Source organism: Orycteropus afer, unplaced genomic scaffold (assembly GCF_000298275.1).
Source record: "Orycteropus afer afer isolate SDZICR_OR568_19922 unplaced genomic scaffold, OryAfe1.0 scaffold00068, whole genome shotgun sequence".
NCBI lineage: Eukaryota > Metazoa > Chordata > Mammalia > Tubulidentata > Orycteropodidae > Orycteropus > Orycteropus afer.
Window position 1 is genome coordinate 10,845,115 of NW_006921655.1, and position 18,633 is coordinate 10,863,747.

Genomic DNA, 18,633 nt, shown 5'->3' on the forward strand with positions numbered 1-18,633 from the left:
TGTTTCTTAATGAAGGTCTTCTCCTATAGGAAGCAATAAAAGCCACAACTAAGCCTGTCCATGTGCTCACAGGGAGACAATTTAGCAAGAACATGGACCCTGGAGTCTGGTTGCTCAGGTTTGAATCCCGGCTCTGCCACTTCCTAGCTGCTGTGGAGTGATAAGGTACTGTGACATATTTTTTTTCTAATTCTAGAGTTAGGGGACAGCTGGGGGAGACAAGACAAGACAAGAAAAGAAATGGCAATCCGGAGGAGGGAAGAAGTAGAGGAAAACCCCAAATTGTGTCAGGGAGGCCTTACCATGTTGCTTTGGATGGTCTCCACCAAAATTGTCCCAGGTTTCACTATTTGGGAGGAGTCATTCTGGGCTTTGGATCTGGATTTAAAAAAAAAAAAAATTAGAGCCAAGGACTGTGTAACATAATTAAGGGGGTAATGAAAAGTGTTTTCCTAAGTCATGCAACATCTTTGACTTATTTCCTAAATTTTTGACAAAATGGACAATGTTCAACATTCCAAATAGAAAATTTCTCAACATACAAATAATCAGGAAGATACTATATTCTCAAGAGAAAAGAAAATCAATGGAGACCAGTCCTGTAATAACCCAGATGTTGGATTCAAATTGCAGTCTTTGTGGCTGAGCTGCTCACAGACTGCCCTGATCATGCAGAGTTTAGGGGTCAGGCAGAGATTTGGGGAAACTTTAGACACAAAATTTTGGACTTCTCATCTCTCACTTTCAGTTTTTTCCCAGCAGCTTTAATTGGCCCAAAATCTGACTATTCTCTTTTACTCCAGAAAGACTCATGTTCTCTATCTGGATTTTCACTGCATCTCACAGCACCAATTTTGGCCTGGCTTCAGGCTAAAAGTGATAAAAATGGGAAAATTCCCCCTTCTTCCAGGTATCAACTTCCCTCCAGAATCTGCTTGCATTTACTCACTCCCTTAGTGCCTTCCACTCATGGTTTCTTCATTTGCTTTGTTGTTTTTTGTTGTCCAGATCAGACCTCACTGGAGGCTCAGATCCAGTAAAATCTTACTCAGTATTTTTGTGGGAATTTTTTTTTTTAATCATCACATAAAGGAGAAAAGGGAAAAGTAGAACACATTTCTGGTTCTGTTCTTATAAACTCTTGATGGAGTAGCTTGTATCACAGTAGCCCATCTTCAAAAGAAACTATGCAAACTAGACAATATACATGAAACAGCTGGTTTAATGTATTGGAGAATGCAATTATTGAAGAAATTGAGGGGATACAAGACCTATGAAGGGAGCTCTGGAAGCATAGTGACTAAGGCACTTGACTGCTAACCAGAAGGCTGGTGGTTCAAACCCACCAGCCACTCCTCGGAAGGAAAATGGGGCAATCTACTTCTGTAGAGATACTGCTTCGGAAACCCAAGGAGGGTTCGCTATTGAGTCAGATCTGACTCGATGGCACACAACAACAACAATAAGACCTATGAAAAGGAAAGCACACTGAGGTGAGCTGCTCATTCAACCAGACTTTTTCCCAAGTGCATTTGCCAATTTTCAGTGCAAGGAAATGAAACCAACCCCCAGGCATTCAAAGTCACTGATAAACGTCATAGTCTTTGTGATTTCTAGGGAAAAATTTATGATTCCTGTTTTTGCTATGGATTAACTTTACTGAAAGCAAAAATACAAGAAAGATGTTTACTTGTGTTTTATTGACTATTCAAAAGCATTCAATTGTGGGGATCATAACAAATTTGGATAACATTGAGAAGAATGGGAATTCCAGAACACTTAATTGTACTCATGAGGAACCTGTACATAGACCAGTAGACTGTCATTTGAACAGAACAAGGGGGCACCGAATGGTTTAAAATCAAGAAGGGAGTGAGTCAAGGTTGTATCCTTTCATCATACTTCTTCAATATTTACACTGAGCAAATAATCTGAGAAGCTGGACTATATGAAGAGGAGCGTGACATCAGGACTAGAGGAAGAATCATTAACAACCTTCAGTATGCTGATGACACAACTTTGCTTACTGAAAGTGAGGATGATTTGAAGCACTTACTGATGAAGATTAAAGAATTCAGTCTGCAGTATAGATTACACCTCAACATAAAGAAAACAAAAATCCTCACAACTGGACCAATAAACAGCATCACGATAAATGGAGAAAAGATTGAAGTTGTCAAAGACTTCATATTACTTGGTTCGACAATCAACACCAATGAAAGCAGCAGTCAAGATATCAGATGATGTAACAGCACTGGGAAAATTGGTTGCAAAGAACCTCTTTTAAGTGCTGAAGAGCAAAGACATCTCCTTGAGGACAAAGGTGTGCCTGACACAAGTCAGGGTATTTTCAAACACCTCATATGCATGTGAGAGCTGGACAATGAATACGGAAGACAGAAGAAGAGTTAAATGCTTTTGAGTTGTGGTGTTGGCGAAGAATTCTGAGAGTACCATGGACTGCTAAAAGGACTAACAGATCTGTCCTGGAGGAAAGTGCAGCCGGAATTCTCCTTGGAAGCGAGAATGGCCAGACTTCTCAACAACTTTGGTCATGTTGTAAAATGGGACCATTCCCTGGAGAAGGATATCATGCTTGGTAAAGTGGAGTGTCAATGAAAGATGGGAAGGCCCTCAACAAGATATATTGACACAGTGGCTACAACGATGGTGTGGTGGTTATGTTTGTGTGTCAACTTGGCTAGGCCTGGTTGAGTGGCTGGGCAGCTGGATGCAGTCTTCCCCATGATGAGACTGGTAATCAACTCCATGGTGGAATCTACTGTGAGCAGCTGAGTAGCTGCCTCTCGGTATGTGGTCTGCTTCCTGTATATAAAGAGAAGCTTTGAGAATCATCTTTAGCCTATGGCACACTTGGACCCTGCATGTAGCCGTGTCATTGCTCAGTAGCCTGCTATGCTCTGCTGACCTTGGGACATAAAATGGACTTAAGTTAATGCCCTGCCGTGTGGTCTGGTAACATCGGGACTGTGCCTTTTTACTTGTCAACCTTGGGGCTTCTCAGCCTCAGCAGCCTGAAGCTGTCTGAGTGAAAAAATGCCTCTAGCTCCAGTGGGCCGGGAGCGGGAGGCAGAGCTGGAACTCAAGGTTGAGGGGCTTTCACCCAGCCCCTAGAGCCTGTCACTTTGAACTTGAACTTAAAGCCTCCAAATTGTAAGAATAAACTCCTGTTTGTTTAAGCCATCCCATTGTGGTATATTCCTGTCAGAGTGGCACTAGGTAGCCAGAACAGATTGGCTCAGGTATAGCAAGTACCATGAGACTGGCACAGGACCGGGCAGTGTTTCGTTCTGCTGTAGATAGGGTCGCCATGAGTCAAAGATGACTTCCCTCATCTCAGTGTGGTTTCCATTGGCAAGAGGTGTACGGGGCATGGACCCACTTTCAGGTGGCAATTTCTTATGACCTAGATGAGACTCTGCCTTTTCATCTTACCCAGTTCTGAGAGATGCCTCTGACATGAGATGACAGCTGATCCCAGCATACACTGGATTTTTTTCCTCCAGGGCTGAAGTCCTTGGTTCTTGAAGTCATAACTGATCTCAGACCCAAAGGTGATACTCACAGATATAACAAAGGTGTCAGGACAAGGAGATAGCTTTCCTGGTTGCTCTGTGAAAAGGGGCATGAGTCTCTCTGGTGAGTCTCTTCTATCAACTTAAACTGTGTTGTTTAAAGGGTAGACCAGGTAGACTTAGCCCATGAAGCTTTAAAAGTTGACAAAATTAAGGTGCTTTTACAATAATGAATAATGTACAGAATGAGATTCTGGAATGCAGCCCTTAACGGTGTATCCTTGAGCATTGGTTCTACTTCGAAAGTGACCCTAGGGATGGTAAAGTTAAGCCCTTTGAGCTTATAAAGGAGGCCCTTCCAGAATAACCTCTGGGTGACAAATGGTGTGCTACTTGCTGTCCTTGGAGAACAGTGTGTTTACAATTATTTGTGTGTTTTGTGCTGTATTGTCTTCTCTTCACAAGCACTCCTACTTACATCAAAAGTTCCCTTTGGAAGTCCAAGTCCATTCTTTTCAATTCAGAGACTTATCCCACTTAGACCGTTTAAGGACAGTGCTCTCCAGCTTCAGTGGAAAAGACCTTTCCGAGTTTTGCTGACTACACACACCACAGGTAAACTTGAAGGAATCAAACTGTGAATTCATCATACCTGAGTCAAAACAGTATCCTCTTGCAGAACCAACCCCTCCCTTCACTGGAATCATTAAAAGAATACCAAATGGCAGAACTTCTACAAGATCTTAAATCCTTATTAAAAAATAAAAAAGAAGAAGCTATGATTCAATTCCAATACCTTTTAATGACCTACTACTATATTTTATAAATTCAGAGTGAATGACACATTGATATTTTAATTAAGTTACAGCAAACCCTATGTACACGGCTACTTGGAATGTAGACATAAACATCAAAATTTGACATCACAATTTAGAAAGTTAGTGAAAATGTCAATTGAAGCTTCTGACTAGTATAACAACATAGATTCAAAAGGTAGACTTGAGACCAACCCCCAGACATTCAAAGTTACTGTTAAATATCATGCTCTTGTGGTTTCTCAGAAAAAGGTTGCAATTCCTGTTTTTGTCAACACAAGTAGGTAAAGGGTTTCATTAACCAAAGCCAAAAACCAAACACACTGCCATCAAGTCAGATCCAACTCATAGCGACGCCTCCTTGGGTTTCCAAGGCGATATCACAATGGAAGTAGATTGCCCAACCTTCCTTCTGAGGATTGGCTGGTGGGTTTGAACCACCAGCCTTCTGGTTAGCAGTCAAATGCCTTAGCATGGTAAAAAACATGTCTCTGAGGGGACAGTTTGTATGATAATGAAACATGCTTACAGGATTATCAGAAGGTGTAACTTTTTGCAATTGTGCATGCTTACAACATTTGTGTTTGTTTTAATATGTATCTAAACCTGTACTAGGAGCTCTGGTAGCATAATGGCTAAAGCACTTGACTGCTAACCAGAAGGCTGGCGGGTCAAACCCACCAGCCACTCCTCGGAAGGAAAGTTGGGCAATCCTACTTCTGTAGTGATAACTGCCTCGGAAACCCAAGGAGGGGTCGCTTTGAGTCGGGGCCGACTCAACGGCACATAACAACAACAACAACAAACCTGTACTAGCATCACCTTCTTGGCCAACAACTTATAAGAAAATCAAGTCACACTCTGAGAACAGACAGAACCTGAGGATTAATATCTCTCTGTCTCATAGAGGCTAAAGAATAAAGCTATCTCTTTCCCTCACCTTGGTGTTATTCTCATTGGCAAGAGCCACCCCTAGCACAGATCTGCTTTTATGTAACAGGAATAAAGTTCAAGCAGCAAGTGGCAGCATTAATGGGCTGAGGAGACAGAACATGGCATTCAGGACTGCCAAGTTTATCATGCCTCAAGAGGAAAAACAAATGAGGAGAGAAACAGGAAAATGAGTTTGAATGCCTGCAGTATTTTCCTTCAAGGTGATACCGGTCTCCTTCTTACATTGTACATGTGTACATTGAGATTCTAAAACATCCTCTATTACAATATCTTGTTAGTAGTACACTAAAAGTTGTATCTAATGCAACAAGGTAAGAAAAATAAATAAAAAGTGTAAAGATGATTCACAGATGAAATTTAAAATAATCTACAAATTATTAGACAAGTAAATTTACCAAGGTTGAAGGATACAAGTTTAATTTATAGAAATTAGTTATATTACTATATAATATCAATTAACTATTGTTGTTGTTGTTGTTGTTATGTGCCTTCTAGTCGGACCCAACTCATAACGACCCCTCCTTGGGTTTCCGAGGCAGTATCACTACGGAAGTAGATTGCCCCGTCTTCCTTCCGAGGAGTAGCTGGTGGGTTTGAACCGCCAGCCTTCTGGTTAGCAGTCAAGTGCCTTAGGCACTATGCTACCAGAGCCCCTAATTAACAATTAGAAAAACAAATTAATAAACATACAATTGTAACAGAATCAAAAATATCAAATACCTAGGAACAAAAGATGAAAGTTGTACAAGAACACTACACAGAAAACTATAAAACATTATTGCGATAAATCATAAAAGACCTAAATAAGTGGAGAGATACATATATGTTCATGGTTTGGAAAACTCAATGTTTTCTAGACATCAGTTATTCCCTAAATTGATACACAGATTTCATGTAATTCCAATAAAAATCTCAGCAAATATTTTTTTGTAGAAATTGAAAAACTGATCTAGAGTTTATGTGGAAACTTAAAAGGCCAATAACAGCCAAGGTAAACTTAAAGAAGAGCAGTTACAGAACTTAAACTGTCACATGTCATGACTAGTTATAAAGCTACAGTAATTAAACAGTATAGTACTAGCACAAGAATAGTCACATAGACCAATGATACAAAATAAAGTATCTTGAAACAGGCTCACACATATATGGTTACCTGACTTATTTAATTTATTTATTTTTTAAAAGGATTTTAATCTCTATCTAACACCATAGAAAAGAAAAAGTCCTAGATAGAATGTTAACCTAAAGGTAAAACGATAAAAGAAAATTCCAGAAGAAATCATGACACAATTTTATGACCTAATGAAATCAAAAACCAAAAAGAAAAGACTCATAAATTTGATGAATGAGATTTACTTTAAATTGAGAATGATTGTTCACTGAAAGATGCATAGAATAGATTGTAACACATACACCTGACAAAGGACTCTATCAAGAAAATATAAGGAACTCCTACAAATTAGTAAGAAAAAGACTGACAACCCTCCAAATATCAGCAAGAGACATCTCAGGGAAGAGGATATCCAAGTTTCCAATTAACATTTGAAAAGGTCTACAATGTCATTAGTAATCAGTGAAACGTATTGTTAAAACCAAAATTAGATTATCACTACATCCTTGCCAGAATGGCTAAAATTAAAAAAGACTTGAAATACCAATTGTCAGTGTGTATGTAGAATAACTAGAACTCTCATACATTTGTCATAGGAGGGGATATTGGTATAGCCACTCTGGGAACTATTTGGCTTTCTCTAATAAAGCTAAAGATATATAAACCTCATGTTCCTGCTAAAAGGTCTAGAAAGCAACATCTTTTGACCTCTTCTAACTAGACAAGAGGAAGACAGACTCACCATCAGTGGCCCATGGCCTGTTCCCATGAGGCCAGACATACCACCACCTTCCAGCCCTCTTACCAACCTAGACACCAACCATCCCTCCTGTGACATTCACCACCTCTCTTCTGGGTTCAATAATTCGCTGCAGTGGCCACACAGAACTCACAGATTATGGGGTTTATTAGGGAAGTAACAAGCTACAATTCAAGTCCAAGAACACACTCAGGATGCAGTTCTTCCATCAGGATAGTCTCCCCTCTGCTGTACCCTTAGACAAGCCTCTTTGGCCCTTGGCCTCTTGGCCTGGCCTCTGCCTCTGTGGGCCAGGAAAGCCTACTGCTCTGTCTCATGCCTCTTGTTTCCACTGCTGTTGTCTGTCAGCCGGGCTTCTTTCTCAGCTGGACATCTCTCTCAGCAAGCAGTGAGATTTCCCCCCTGCCTCTAGGAGGGCTCATTTAAGCCTGGCAGAGTGGCAGAACTAACAAATACCAACATCAGAGTTCTACACACCTCAGAGAGAGCAAACTTTCCCAGAAGATTACTTCCTGCTGCTCCAACAGAAATACCCCAGGTGGATGACTTTAACAATCAGGAATTTAAAAGCAGCTACTCACAGTAATCTGGTGGGAGTTACAAAGACTATGGGTAGAAAAGTCATATCATGTAATTCACTACACCACAGTCCTAGAAATTACACTGCTAGGTATATACCCAAAAGATATGAGTGCATATGTCCACCAAAGGAAGTAAACAAGAATGTTCATAGCAGCTTTGTTCTTAATAGCCCTGAGTTATAATTAAGAAAAATAATCATCATCAAAAGACTAGTGGAACCCTCAGGACTATGGCCTTTAGACATCTTTCAAGCTAGGAATTGAACTTAACCACCATGACTCAACTGTCAGCAAAATGACAGACAGGCCTACAAGGTAAACAGTAATATCATGAGGATAAGCATTCACTAGGACAATCAAGCATATGAGATCAAGAAGACAGCATTTGCCCAGGGATAGAGCTAGAAAGGCAGTGTGTGTGTAAGGGGTCGGGGAGCGGGGAGGAATGGGAAGGAAGGAACTAAAAAGAATACTTTTACTGTGTGGGGATTGCAGTATATGTCATAAAACAGAATATGTACAGATGGTTGAATGGAAAACCAATTTTCTTTGTAAACTTCCACTCACATCACAATAAAATTAAACTAAAAAAGAAAAGAAAAATTTCTAAATGGAATAAAAAGGAAAAAAAAATATCAGTATAATAGATAAATTGTACCATATTCCTACAACGAAAAACTATGCAGCTATGAAAAAAAGAACAAACTGCAGCTGTATGCAGCAACATGGATGGATCTCATCGTAAAATGCCATACCCAAGAGAGGATATACTGAATAATTTTAAGTTTAAAAATATATTTTTTAAAATGATAAAAATCGTATAGGATCAGATAAAATTTTCCTTTACAAGGAGGGGTCACCTTTGAGGTGCTCAAAATGTTATGTATCTTGATCTGGGTGATGTTAATAAGTATATATGCATGTATGAAAATTCATCACATAAACAAATAAGTATAAAAATTAAAAAGTATAAACAGATAAAAGGAAAGTGAATTAAGTACTAAGATGTACAAGTCTATGGATACAGAGCACAAAAGCACATCACTGTGGCTCCTAGTCAGTCTGGTGGGTCCCCCATTCCCAGGAAAGAGACACCATGCCCATATGGAGAGACATTTCTGGGCTTGTTGCTCTCTTTTTACCAAGATTCCTCCTCTCTGAATATTGTTGTTATTATGTGCAGTCGAGTCAGACCTTACTCTTAGCGACCCCTCCTTAGGTTTCCGAGGCAGTATCACTATGGAAGTAGATTGCCCCATCTTCCTTCTGAGGAGTGGCTGGTGGGTTTGAACCACCAGCCCTCTGGTTAGCAGTCAAGTTCCTTAGCCACTATGCTACCAGAGCTCCCCTGAATACAGCCTGAGTCAATTTTCAACAATAACACTCAATTGAGGACACATGAAAAGAAGCCCAAAAAGAGACATTTTAAACATCAATTGCTAAAAAAGGCAGGGATACCCTTGAATGTTGATGTTTTTCAGTCCAACATGGAACAGAGACCAACAAGGATGAGTTATTGGAGGCTGTTGATACAGAGACAGAAATTGTTCTGAGAGGTAGCCCACCCTTCAAAAATGTCATAGACTGTCACTTCAGTCCATTAATGAGTCATTTTGAAAACTTACACTTCTTTTTCAAGAAGCATCATCTCCTTTTCCTTTTCCATCTTTCTCAGCGTTTCCTGGTATTTCTTTCCAAGGAAATTAAAAAATATATATATTTGTCATAATTGAGAATTTCCATATATTTCATTACAATGACATTAATAAAAATATATAACAAACTTATCTTCTAAGACTAACTCTTAATATTCTAAGTGATATGTGCATGTGTGCAGGCATAATGCATGTGTCTGCAGGTAATTTTTTAATAGAAAATTAGGAGACATTAGTGACTAGAATGGCTATACATGAAAAAAGGTGTTCTCATTCTGACTCTGCTTGTGTTCAAATCCCCGCTCTGCCAATTACTAGCTGTGTTCCCAGGTTATATTCTTCAACTCCTCCAAACATCAGTTTCCTCATGAACATGACAGTATCATCCTCCTAGAGTTATGGGCAAATTGAGAAAAAAGCGCCATATGTTGGCTGCTTAGCAAAGTGACTTGCACAAAATAAATTCTTTACTGAAATCTGTTTTGTTGTTGTTGTAGTATTAAAGGCATTTTGCTCCAGTGGCAGAGTTCAGCCTATCAAGAAGCCAAGAGACCCCTTGCCTAATAATGGCCTTGGAAACATTCTGCCTCTACACTGATTTTTCTCCCAGAAACATTGTACCTTTATGAAGTGGGCCTGGTCCTCACAGAGCTGATACACAGATTCGTAGTCACTTTCTAACTAGGAAGAAAAGAACCAATCCATACCTTAAATCAGAACCATGAAAACATTTGCTTCCACTCAAGCCTAGGCTGATCCCTGAAGCTCCCTAACTGGTACATTAGACATTTATTTGGTTCCCTAGCACCTCCTTACCTGAACGGAAACAAACAAATCACAAAATAGTGATCTCATCATTCAGGCTTAGGGTCTAATTTTAAGCAAAGGAAATGTTTTGCCTAGATTGTCATATGCCTACCAGGTGAAATATCAGGGAATGTTTCAAGGCACTTGGATTTGGGATTCAATAATATATTTGATGTTGTTGTCATTGCTAGGTGCTGTCAAGTAGATTTCAACTCACAGTGACCCCAAGTGACAGAGCAAAACTGCCCTATAGGGTTTTCTTGGCTGTAATCTCTACGGAAGCAGATCTCCAGATCTTTCTCCTGTGAAGCTGCTGGGTGGGTTCCACCAGTCAACTGTTCAATTAGCAGCCAAGTGCTTAACTGTTGTGCCACCAGGGCTCCTTATATTTGAGGTAGGCAAGTGTTTAAGAAATAGTAAGACAAATACTTTTAATATAAGCTTTCTTTCCCTTCACCTGCATGTGAATCTTAGATTCTTTGCCAACTATTCTCGTTCTCCTCATCCCATGCCTCAAGTAGTTCTGTTTCTAAGACCTTTGTGATTCTTTCTTATTTACATCCTGGGCTAGACCTTCGGTGGAAGAAACACTGTCTCTACCTTGATCAGTTCCTTCTCTTGCTTTGCACAGGACTCTGTTGCCCTTTGTAGTCTCACCTATGGCAGACGAAGACAGAGGAAAATTGTGGAGGATGAACAGGCAGTTTTCACCCCCTCTCCACATAGCAACAGAGTTGTTGTTGTTGTTATGTGCCGTCGAGTCAAACCCGACTCATTGCAACCCCTCCTTGGGTTTCCGAGGCAGTATCACTACGGAAGTAGGATTGCCCAACCTTCCTTCCGAGGAGTGGCTGGTGGGTTTGAACTGCCAGCCGTCTGGTTAGCAGGCAACAAATGCATAGAGAAGTTAAATAATTTGCTTGAAAGGGAATGTTTCAAGACACTGGGAGAGGTGAGATTTAAACCTCAGTAAGTGGTCTAACTCCTTAGATTCTGGGCCTAACCATTCCCCTACCTCTAGTCCTACTAACAATAGCTCACCAGCCTCTTTCTCCCACTCATATTCTCTAGGTGTACTGGCATACCCTCCAAATCACAGAGAGAGCAGAAGAGAAAATTCTCTCCTCTTTTTCAGACAGGAAAATGGATGATGGGGCTATTGCATTCTGGGATCAGTCAAATAGATATATTCTTCACATAAATCTCCAGAAGGCTTCCACAAAAGGTTTTTCCCCTTACTGGGCAATCATTAATTCATTCCACAAATATTTATTGGGCATCATTTTTGTGCCAGGCACTGTTGTAGGCCCTGGGAAAACAGCAGTGAAAAACACAGACAAAAACTCATGCTATCATTGGGTTTATCTTCAGGTACAGGAAAAAGATAAAATAAAAATGAATTTTCCTTGGTCTGTGAGCCATAGGTTGGAAAATAAGATCATTGCCTGTGGAAGGAGACTGCTTCATTTTCCTGCTGTGAAGCAGCTGGTAGATTTAAACAATGGACCTTAACAGTGCAATACCTCACCCACAGTGCTACCCGAGCTCCCTCATATGATCATGGAAGTTATGTACTTACATATCTGTATTTGTGTGCCCTGTGTAGATCATAAACTTGAGGGCAGGTCCAGATAAGCATTCAGAATGTGTGTTATATTGACTGACAAATGACAAGGTCTCTAGAGTAAGTCCCTTCCACTGAAATGCCACTGCAGCCATCTTTGTTACTAGTGTGACACACATGTTATAAATGTCCCATCATCCGTGGAGTTAAGTAGAGGGAACAAAAGAAATCAGCCCACATTTCACAAGCATGAAAATATACTAGCCTTGGAGAATCCTTGAAGATTGCTCCTCTTCCTGGAACCTAAAATAGACACACCACCTACCAGAAAATATCTTGATTTGCTTTTCTACTCACCTTCGATTCTGTCAACATCTGCCTTAGGGTTTCTTTATCAAGGTCAACATTCTCAAATCTCCTTGAAATCTGAAATTTCATTGCAAAAGTTGTGAACTAAATAAGGCACAGAAACAAGAAAACCTGGGATAATGGTAGACTTCAGGACCCCAGGGCTGCAGAATGAGAGAGATAATTTATTCAGGCCCCAGATGGAAGTGTGAAGGAAATGTGTTTCCTCTCCCTTGTGGAAGCTGTCTGAGTCCATGCTAGCTGGAAAACCTTTTTGTCCACATAGCCAATGGGAACTATGAGGAGAGGAGGATGACAGCAGAGGAAAAAGAGAATGGATGAGTCGCTGTAGATGGGAAGGGCAAATATTTTCTCCCTCTAAAATCCTTGAGGTCTTTCAACACAAATCTGTAACTCCCAGAAAACAAGTGGTGATATGAGTCAGAATCTGTACCAGGAAATTTAGAAGGTGGCAAGGGGAGAGGGAACAGAGTGGTTGTTCTGATTGCTCCCACTCTAGTTTTTCTGGCTGGAGAGTTTAGGAAGACACTGAATCTGGAATTCAGGAATTCCCAGGAAATTAGCCTCATTTCAAGAATGGATACTGTGATGTGGAAAATAGCCCTTCCACGAGTGTATATATATTTCCTTTTTTTTTACTATGACCAGTCCCTCGCTCTCATGCTCCCAGCCAACCCCACCAGCCTTTCTCTTGTGAAGGCTGTCTTCTGGGGATCCTGGTGGCCTCAAAAACCCACCTTACCTTCTTCTGAAGCTCCAACACATTCTTGCTTAGAATTTTATTATTTTTTTCCTGCAGAAAGAAGGATATCAGGGAACAAATTGTTGTACTCTTACACCCTCCCCCTCTCTGAGCCACTGAAATTACATCTGGGTATAAGTGTATAGGGGTCTCTAAAACCGAAAAGGAAAACCAAACTCACTGCGGTCAAGTTGATTTGACTCATAGCAACCCCTTCTTGGGTTGCCAGAGTGGTATCTCTATGGAACTAGATTGCCCAGTCTTCCTTCCGAGGAGTGGCTGGTGGGTTTGAGCCACCAGCCTTCTGGTTAGCAGTCAAATGCTTTAGGCACTATGCCACCAGAGCGCCTAGGTGTTTCAAATGGTAAAATGTTCAGCTGCTAACAGACAAGTTGGAGATTCAAGTCCACCCAAAGGAGACTTGGAAAAAAGCCCTGTTGATCTACTTCTGAAAAATCAGCCATTAAAAAGCTTGTGGTGTACAGTTCTATTCTGACACACATGAGTCACCGTCAGTCATAGTTAACTCAACAGCAACTTTTAAATATCTGTGTGTATGTATGTAACGTGGGAAAAAATGCACTCCAGCTTCACACAACAGATCTGGGAGCAGAGCCCAGGCACTGAGTGAGTCCCTATGCCCAGAGCTTCATTCACAGAGCACAATCTTTAACAGATGCAAACTCTACAGATACAGAGGAGATGAATATGTGACAATCCCTTTAGGAAGAGGGAGTGCAGATTGCAAGCAAAATACATCAGATACTCTTTTCTAGCCTTACCAGCTTTGCTGTCTCTAATTCCACCTTCCTCAGGGTTTCCTCTTTTTCAAATATGGTGTTGTTCAGCTCCTCTTTCTCCTTGGCTAGTCCTAGTGACAGGGTGAGCTCTCTTTCCAGCCTGAAAAACACAAAATTACTATGCATGGATCAGTACCAAGGAAGCTGCATCAGCACTGTGGCCCCAGCTTGGAAAACTCCTGTCAAGGGTCTCAGGGACCTGGAGTGACTACCAAATACAGTGGCAGTAAAATGTCAACCTAATGTGGAAATTTAATGCAAACATCTCTAACTAAAACCTTTGAAGGCACCATAGTTCATGTTTCAAGATTTAAATAACACATGAAGATTCACTGACAAGTGAACTTTCCTCCCACCTTCTTTTTATCCTAAAGAACGTTCAGATGAAGAGGAACCCTTCCTTCACATACTGTAATGCCTGACCTTAGAATAGTTTCTTCTTTCTCTTGAATTGTTCTCAGAAGAATCTGATTTGCCTCATCCAGACTCTGCAGATCCTTTTCAAGGTCTGAGTTCAGGTAGTCAAGGTTCTGTTTTGTGACTTCTAATTTTGGTATTTCTATCACATCATACCTACAAGAAAATCAGCTTTATTACTTAACTCAGGAGAGGAAAACATGAGCCCTAAAAAAGACTTTCCCTCATAATCTTATTAATTCTTCCATCTTATGTTGTTATTATGCCTAACCCAGCCTGTACGTTCTCACTTTCTGTGATAAATTGATTTCTATACTCTTTTGCAAGAAATAAATCCCTGGAGTCTAATCATATTTTCATTTTGAATATTGTAAGTGGAACCTACTGAAACTCAACTCCTTTGAAATCTTTCACAAAGAAAAAGAAATATTTTTGTATGAGTAATTATATTCTAACTTACTGTGTCTTTCACAAATAGCACACCCACTTGAATTACACACACACAATGGACAGAAATGACAAAATTATGTTAAAAACTCTGGCATAGCACATCTATGCCATGTCTCATAACATTCCCAGAAGTGAATTTCAGCCTCATTCACCCTCATTCAATCGTCTGAAAATGTTAGTTTTTATCGTATTTTTATACTAAAGTATAAGCTACAGTCATGAAATTATAGATTGAATTTGGTACTACGTGGTAATCAGAAAATAAACAATTGAAAGTGTGCATTTGCCCTGGGGCAGTTCAAGACCTGGTCTGAGAGCAGTGGAGTTCATGGTAGCTAATCTGTGCCCAGCCACGTTGCTGAAGACAGGTGGAGGGTCAGGCAGAGTGCTGTAAGTGGGGTTGCCATAGTATGAGCATAGGCTGGTTCTGTAGCTGGCAAGGGCCATTGCCCACCTGCACCTAGGTGCCACAGTGCAAGCCTCACAATAAACCTGAGCAGCAGGATGATGCAGGTTGTGCATACTGCCCTGGCCCCCCAGGGCCCCCAGGCAGGAAAAAAAAAAAATTGAAATTGAAGTCATCAACATGTAAAAAAATTGATATGGCATGCTTATGAAAATAACACTTGGGGTTGTGCAGTATGTAAAACTGCATAAGGCATGCATTATTTGTGTAAATGTATGGTATTTGTTTTAAAATAAATTTATATGGAGTATGTATAACTCAAGTCACTTCTATAAAGCATTTAAAGTTTTACAAGGCAGAGGAACGTTTACAGGCTCTGTTGTTGTTATGTGCCGTCAAGTCGGATCTGACTCATAGCGACTCTCCTTGGGTTTCTAAGGCGGTATCATTACGGAAGTAGATTGCCCAACCTTCCTTCTGAGGAATGGCTGGTGGGTTTGAACTGCCAGCCTTCTGGGTAGCAGTCAAGTGCCTTAGGTACTACGCTACCAGAGCTCCTACAGTCTCTGTTACCTACTTAAATATCTTCTAATCCAATTAGGTAGGTGCAAGGGCTAAGTGAAAGGGGGGAGTAGACTTTTTCTCCAAACAAAATTAATTTGCTGCTTGAAACATTAGCTATATCTGAAAATTGTACTATTAATTGGTAGTGTAAAGACTGAAACCAAAGGTTTTCTCCCCAGGAAGCCTTGCCAGGCTTGAGGAGATAATGTCCTCCAAATTAATGCAATTCTTCCTTACCACTTGGATACAGAGACCATTACCAAAAACCAAACTCCCTGCCATCAAGTTGGATCTGACTCATACCAACCCCTCCTTGGGTTTCCGAGGCTATACCTACCACTACCAAATAGATTGCCCAACCTTCCATCTGAGGAGTGACTGGTGGGTTTGAACCGCCAGCCTTCTGGTTAGCAGTCAAATGCCTTAGGCACTACGCCACCAGAGCTCCCACAGAGACCATTACTCCACAGAATTCTTTCATCATTCGCATGACTTACACATCATCCAACAGGTCCTGTCCATCTTCTTCCATTGTAGATTTCCTACAATGTTAATATAAATGTTTGTTATGGAAATGAAGCAGCTAATAACTAATGAGTAATAGGCCAAGGAAGGAACGAGCAAAAGTTGGACATTTTGTTCAGGCAAGACAGAGCTTTGAAGAAACCATGCCTCTTGTAGTCTCTTACATTCCAGGATCAACTGCAATATTTTTATATAAACTAAATTTCAATATGCCAAATCTTTTTAATATGAAGAATTATCCTCTTAGTTGTTTTCCAAATATTTCACACTTTGACTACCTTTCCTCTTCCTTGACAGCATTTACCCAGTCATAGTTTAAATGATAAGGATATGAAACTGTATCTCTACCGGCAAATACATTCACTAACACAAATTCTCAGGGAAGCAGGAAAAAAAAAAAGAATAGATAGAAGTTGCCAAAAATGTCAGCTACCTGATACTGTCATACTACTTTCTAATACACTCTAGGCTGAGTTGATGCCCAGATGCAGCAGAAAATCAGCATGGAGAAAAGAATCCAACTTCTACAAGGAAGGAACAGATACCAGGTTCTCAGGATGGCATCTCCTAACCACTGCATCAAAATCAAAGCTCAGGACAAATTCAATCTAAGAAAAGTGGTCTGCAAACTCCCCTCTACTTTCACATGCTCTTTCTTCTTTTCTCTTACCCTTGAAGTTTGTTTTGTTTTGTTTTGATTTCTTCCTCAATTCCTATTCCCAACCCTTTTCATCACTTTCCCTTCATTTTATTTCTCTTTCTATTCTCTTTACATACAAATCATCTCAGCCTGTGGTGATATTCTCTGAGCTCACCCTTCTTTCCTGGTACTGCTCCTTACTGAGATTTCCAAGTGAAAAAGCCATTGCAATCTGCTGATTGAGTTTTCCACAAATAGCTAGACCTCTCTGATTGGGTGGGGCAGCATGTCATAGTGGGATGGGTGGGGTGGCAACAACTCATGGTCATCTCTGTAGGCAGAGTGGGAGCAGTGTTCAGGACTTTAGGACAATTTAGATCTCTTCTGAAGCAGCAATAATATCTAAGGAACAACTTTCTGGACATAGTTTAAATATCTTCTGAAACAACAGTCAACTCTATGGAAAACATTTTTTTATTCTCCCAAATCTCTAGGCCTGATACTAGTGGAAGTCACTCTTATTTTTCTTCCATGATCTCTTTGTAATATGTGTGCAAGCTGCTGCACCAACATCCAAGCCACACACCTCTATCCAATGTACCTATGACATAGGAATATCTGGGACACAAAAGTTATGAGCAATGATTTATCTATGAGCTGAGATAGCCCTCACCATGTTGAATTCTTAAAGCTGCAAAACTCCTTTATTTTCGCTGGGTTGGTGGTACTCAAAGATACCTTAAAGGTGAGAAGAATATGTGGAGATGAAGGAAGGAGAAAAGAGTATTAGGTTCAGAGATCCAATTCTACTTCTTATTCCTTTAGAATTCCTACTTCATTTTTTCAAGTCTTAAATTACTGAAATAAATAATAAAACACTACCATCAAGTCAATTCGAGTAAGCCATTCCCAGGAACAGTAGAAGGTGAGTATTTGCCCCAGGGGCAGGGCAGGTAAGCAACCAGGGCTGGGGAGACCAGGAAATGAGCAGAGCAGTTTAGAACAATGATGGGAGACAAACTTGTCTGTCAGTTTGTAGTACTGTGGTGGCTTAAGTGTTGCTGTGAGGCTGGAGACTATGCCACCAGTGTTTCAAATGCCAGCAGGGTTACCCATGGTGGACAAGTTTCAGCAGAGCTTCCAGACTAAGATAGACTTGGAAGAAGAAAGAGGCCATCCACTTCTCAAAGAATTGGCCAGTGAAAACCTTATGAATAGCAGTGAAACACTATCTGATATATTACTGAAAAACTTTATGAATAGCTCTGAAACATTGTGCAATATACTGCTGGAAGATGAGCCCCTCATGTTGGAAGGCACTCAAAATATGACAGGAGAAGAGCTGCCTCCTCAGAGTAAAGCCAACTTAATTATGTGGACAGAGTAAAGCTTTTGGGACCCCCATTAGCTGTTGTGACATGTCTCAAGATGAGAAGAAACAGCTGCAAACATCCATTAATAATCAGAACATGGAATGTATGAAGTATGAATTTAGGAAAATTGGAAGTTGCCAAAAATGAAATGGAATCCATAAAAATCAATATCCTAGGCATTAGTGAGCTAAAATGGACTGTCTTTTTTTTTTTGCCATTTTGAATCAGACAATCATATGATCTACTATGCTGGAAATGACAAATTGAAGAAGAATGCCATGGTATTCATCATCACAAAGAATGTATCAAGATATATCCTGACATACAATGCTGTCAGTGATAGGATAATATCCATACACCTATGAGGAAAATCAGTTAATATTACTATTATTGACATTTACACACCAACCAACAAAGCCAAAGATAAGGAAATTGAAAATTTTTACCAACTACTGCAGTCTGAAATTGACCAAACATGCAATCAAGATGTGTCAATTATCACTGGTGATTGGAATGCAAAAATTGGAAACAAAGAAGAATCACCAGTAGTTGGAAAATAGGTCC

The 18,633-nt window shown here is 40.2% G+C and overlaps 1 protein-coding gene across 1 annotated transcript in view; it reads right to left on the bottom strand.

Moving 5' to 3' along the window:
* The window catches only part of LOC103196738 (transmembrane and coiled-coil domain-containing protein 5B-like), a 17,466-nt gene extending 1,403 nt beyond the window's left edge, over positions 1-16,063 (bottom strand). The window contains exons 1-9 of the mRNA XM_007940519.1: positions 16,029-16,063; positions 14,118-14,267; positions 13,677-13,794; positions 12,895-12,945; positions 12,141-12,209; positions 10,820-10,876; positions 10,034-10,093; positions 9,383-9,447; positions 303-378 (exon numbers count right to left, since the gene is read on the bottom strand). Of these exons, the coding sequence (XP_007938710.1) occupies positions 303-378; positions 9,383-9,447; positions 10,034-10,093; positions 10,820-10,876; positions 12,141-12,209; positions 12,895-12,945; positions 13,677-13,794; positions 14,118-14,267; positions 16,029-16,063 (681 nt within the window). The remainder of the gene's footprint in view (positions 1-302; positions 379-9,382; positions 9,448-10,033; positions 10,094-10,819; positions 10,877-12,140; positions 12,210-12,894; positions 12,946-13,676; positions 13,795-14,117; positions 14,268-16,028) is intronic.
* Between the last annotated feature and the right edge of the window lie 2,570 nt (positions 16,064-18,633).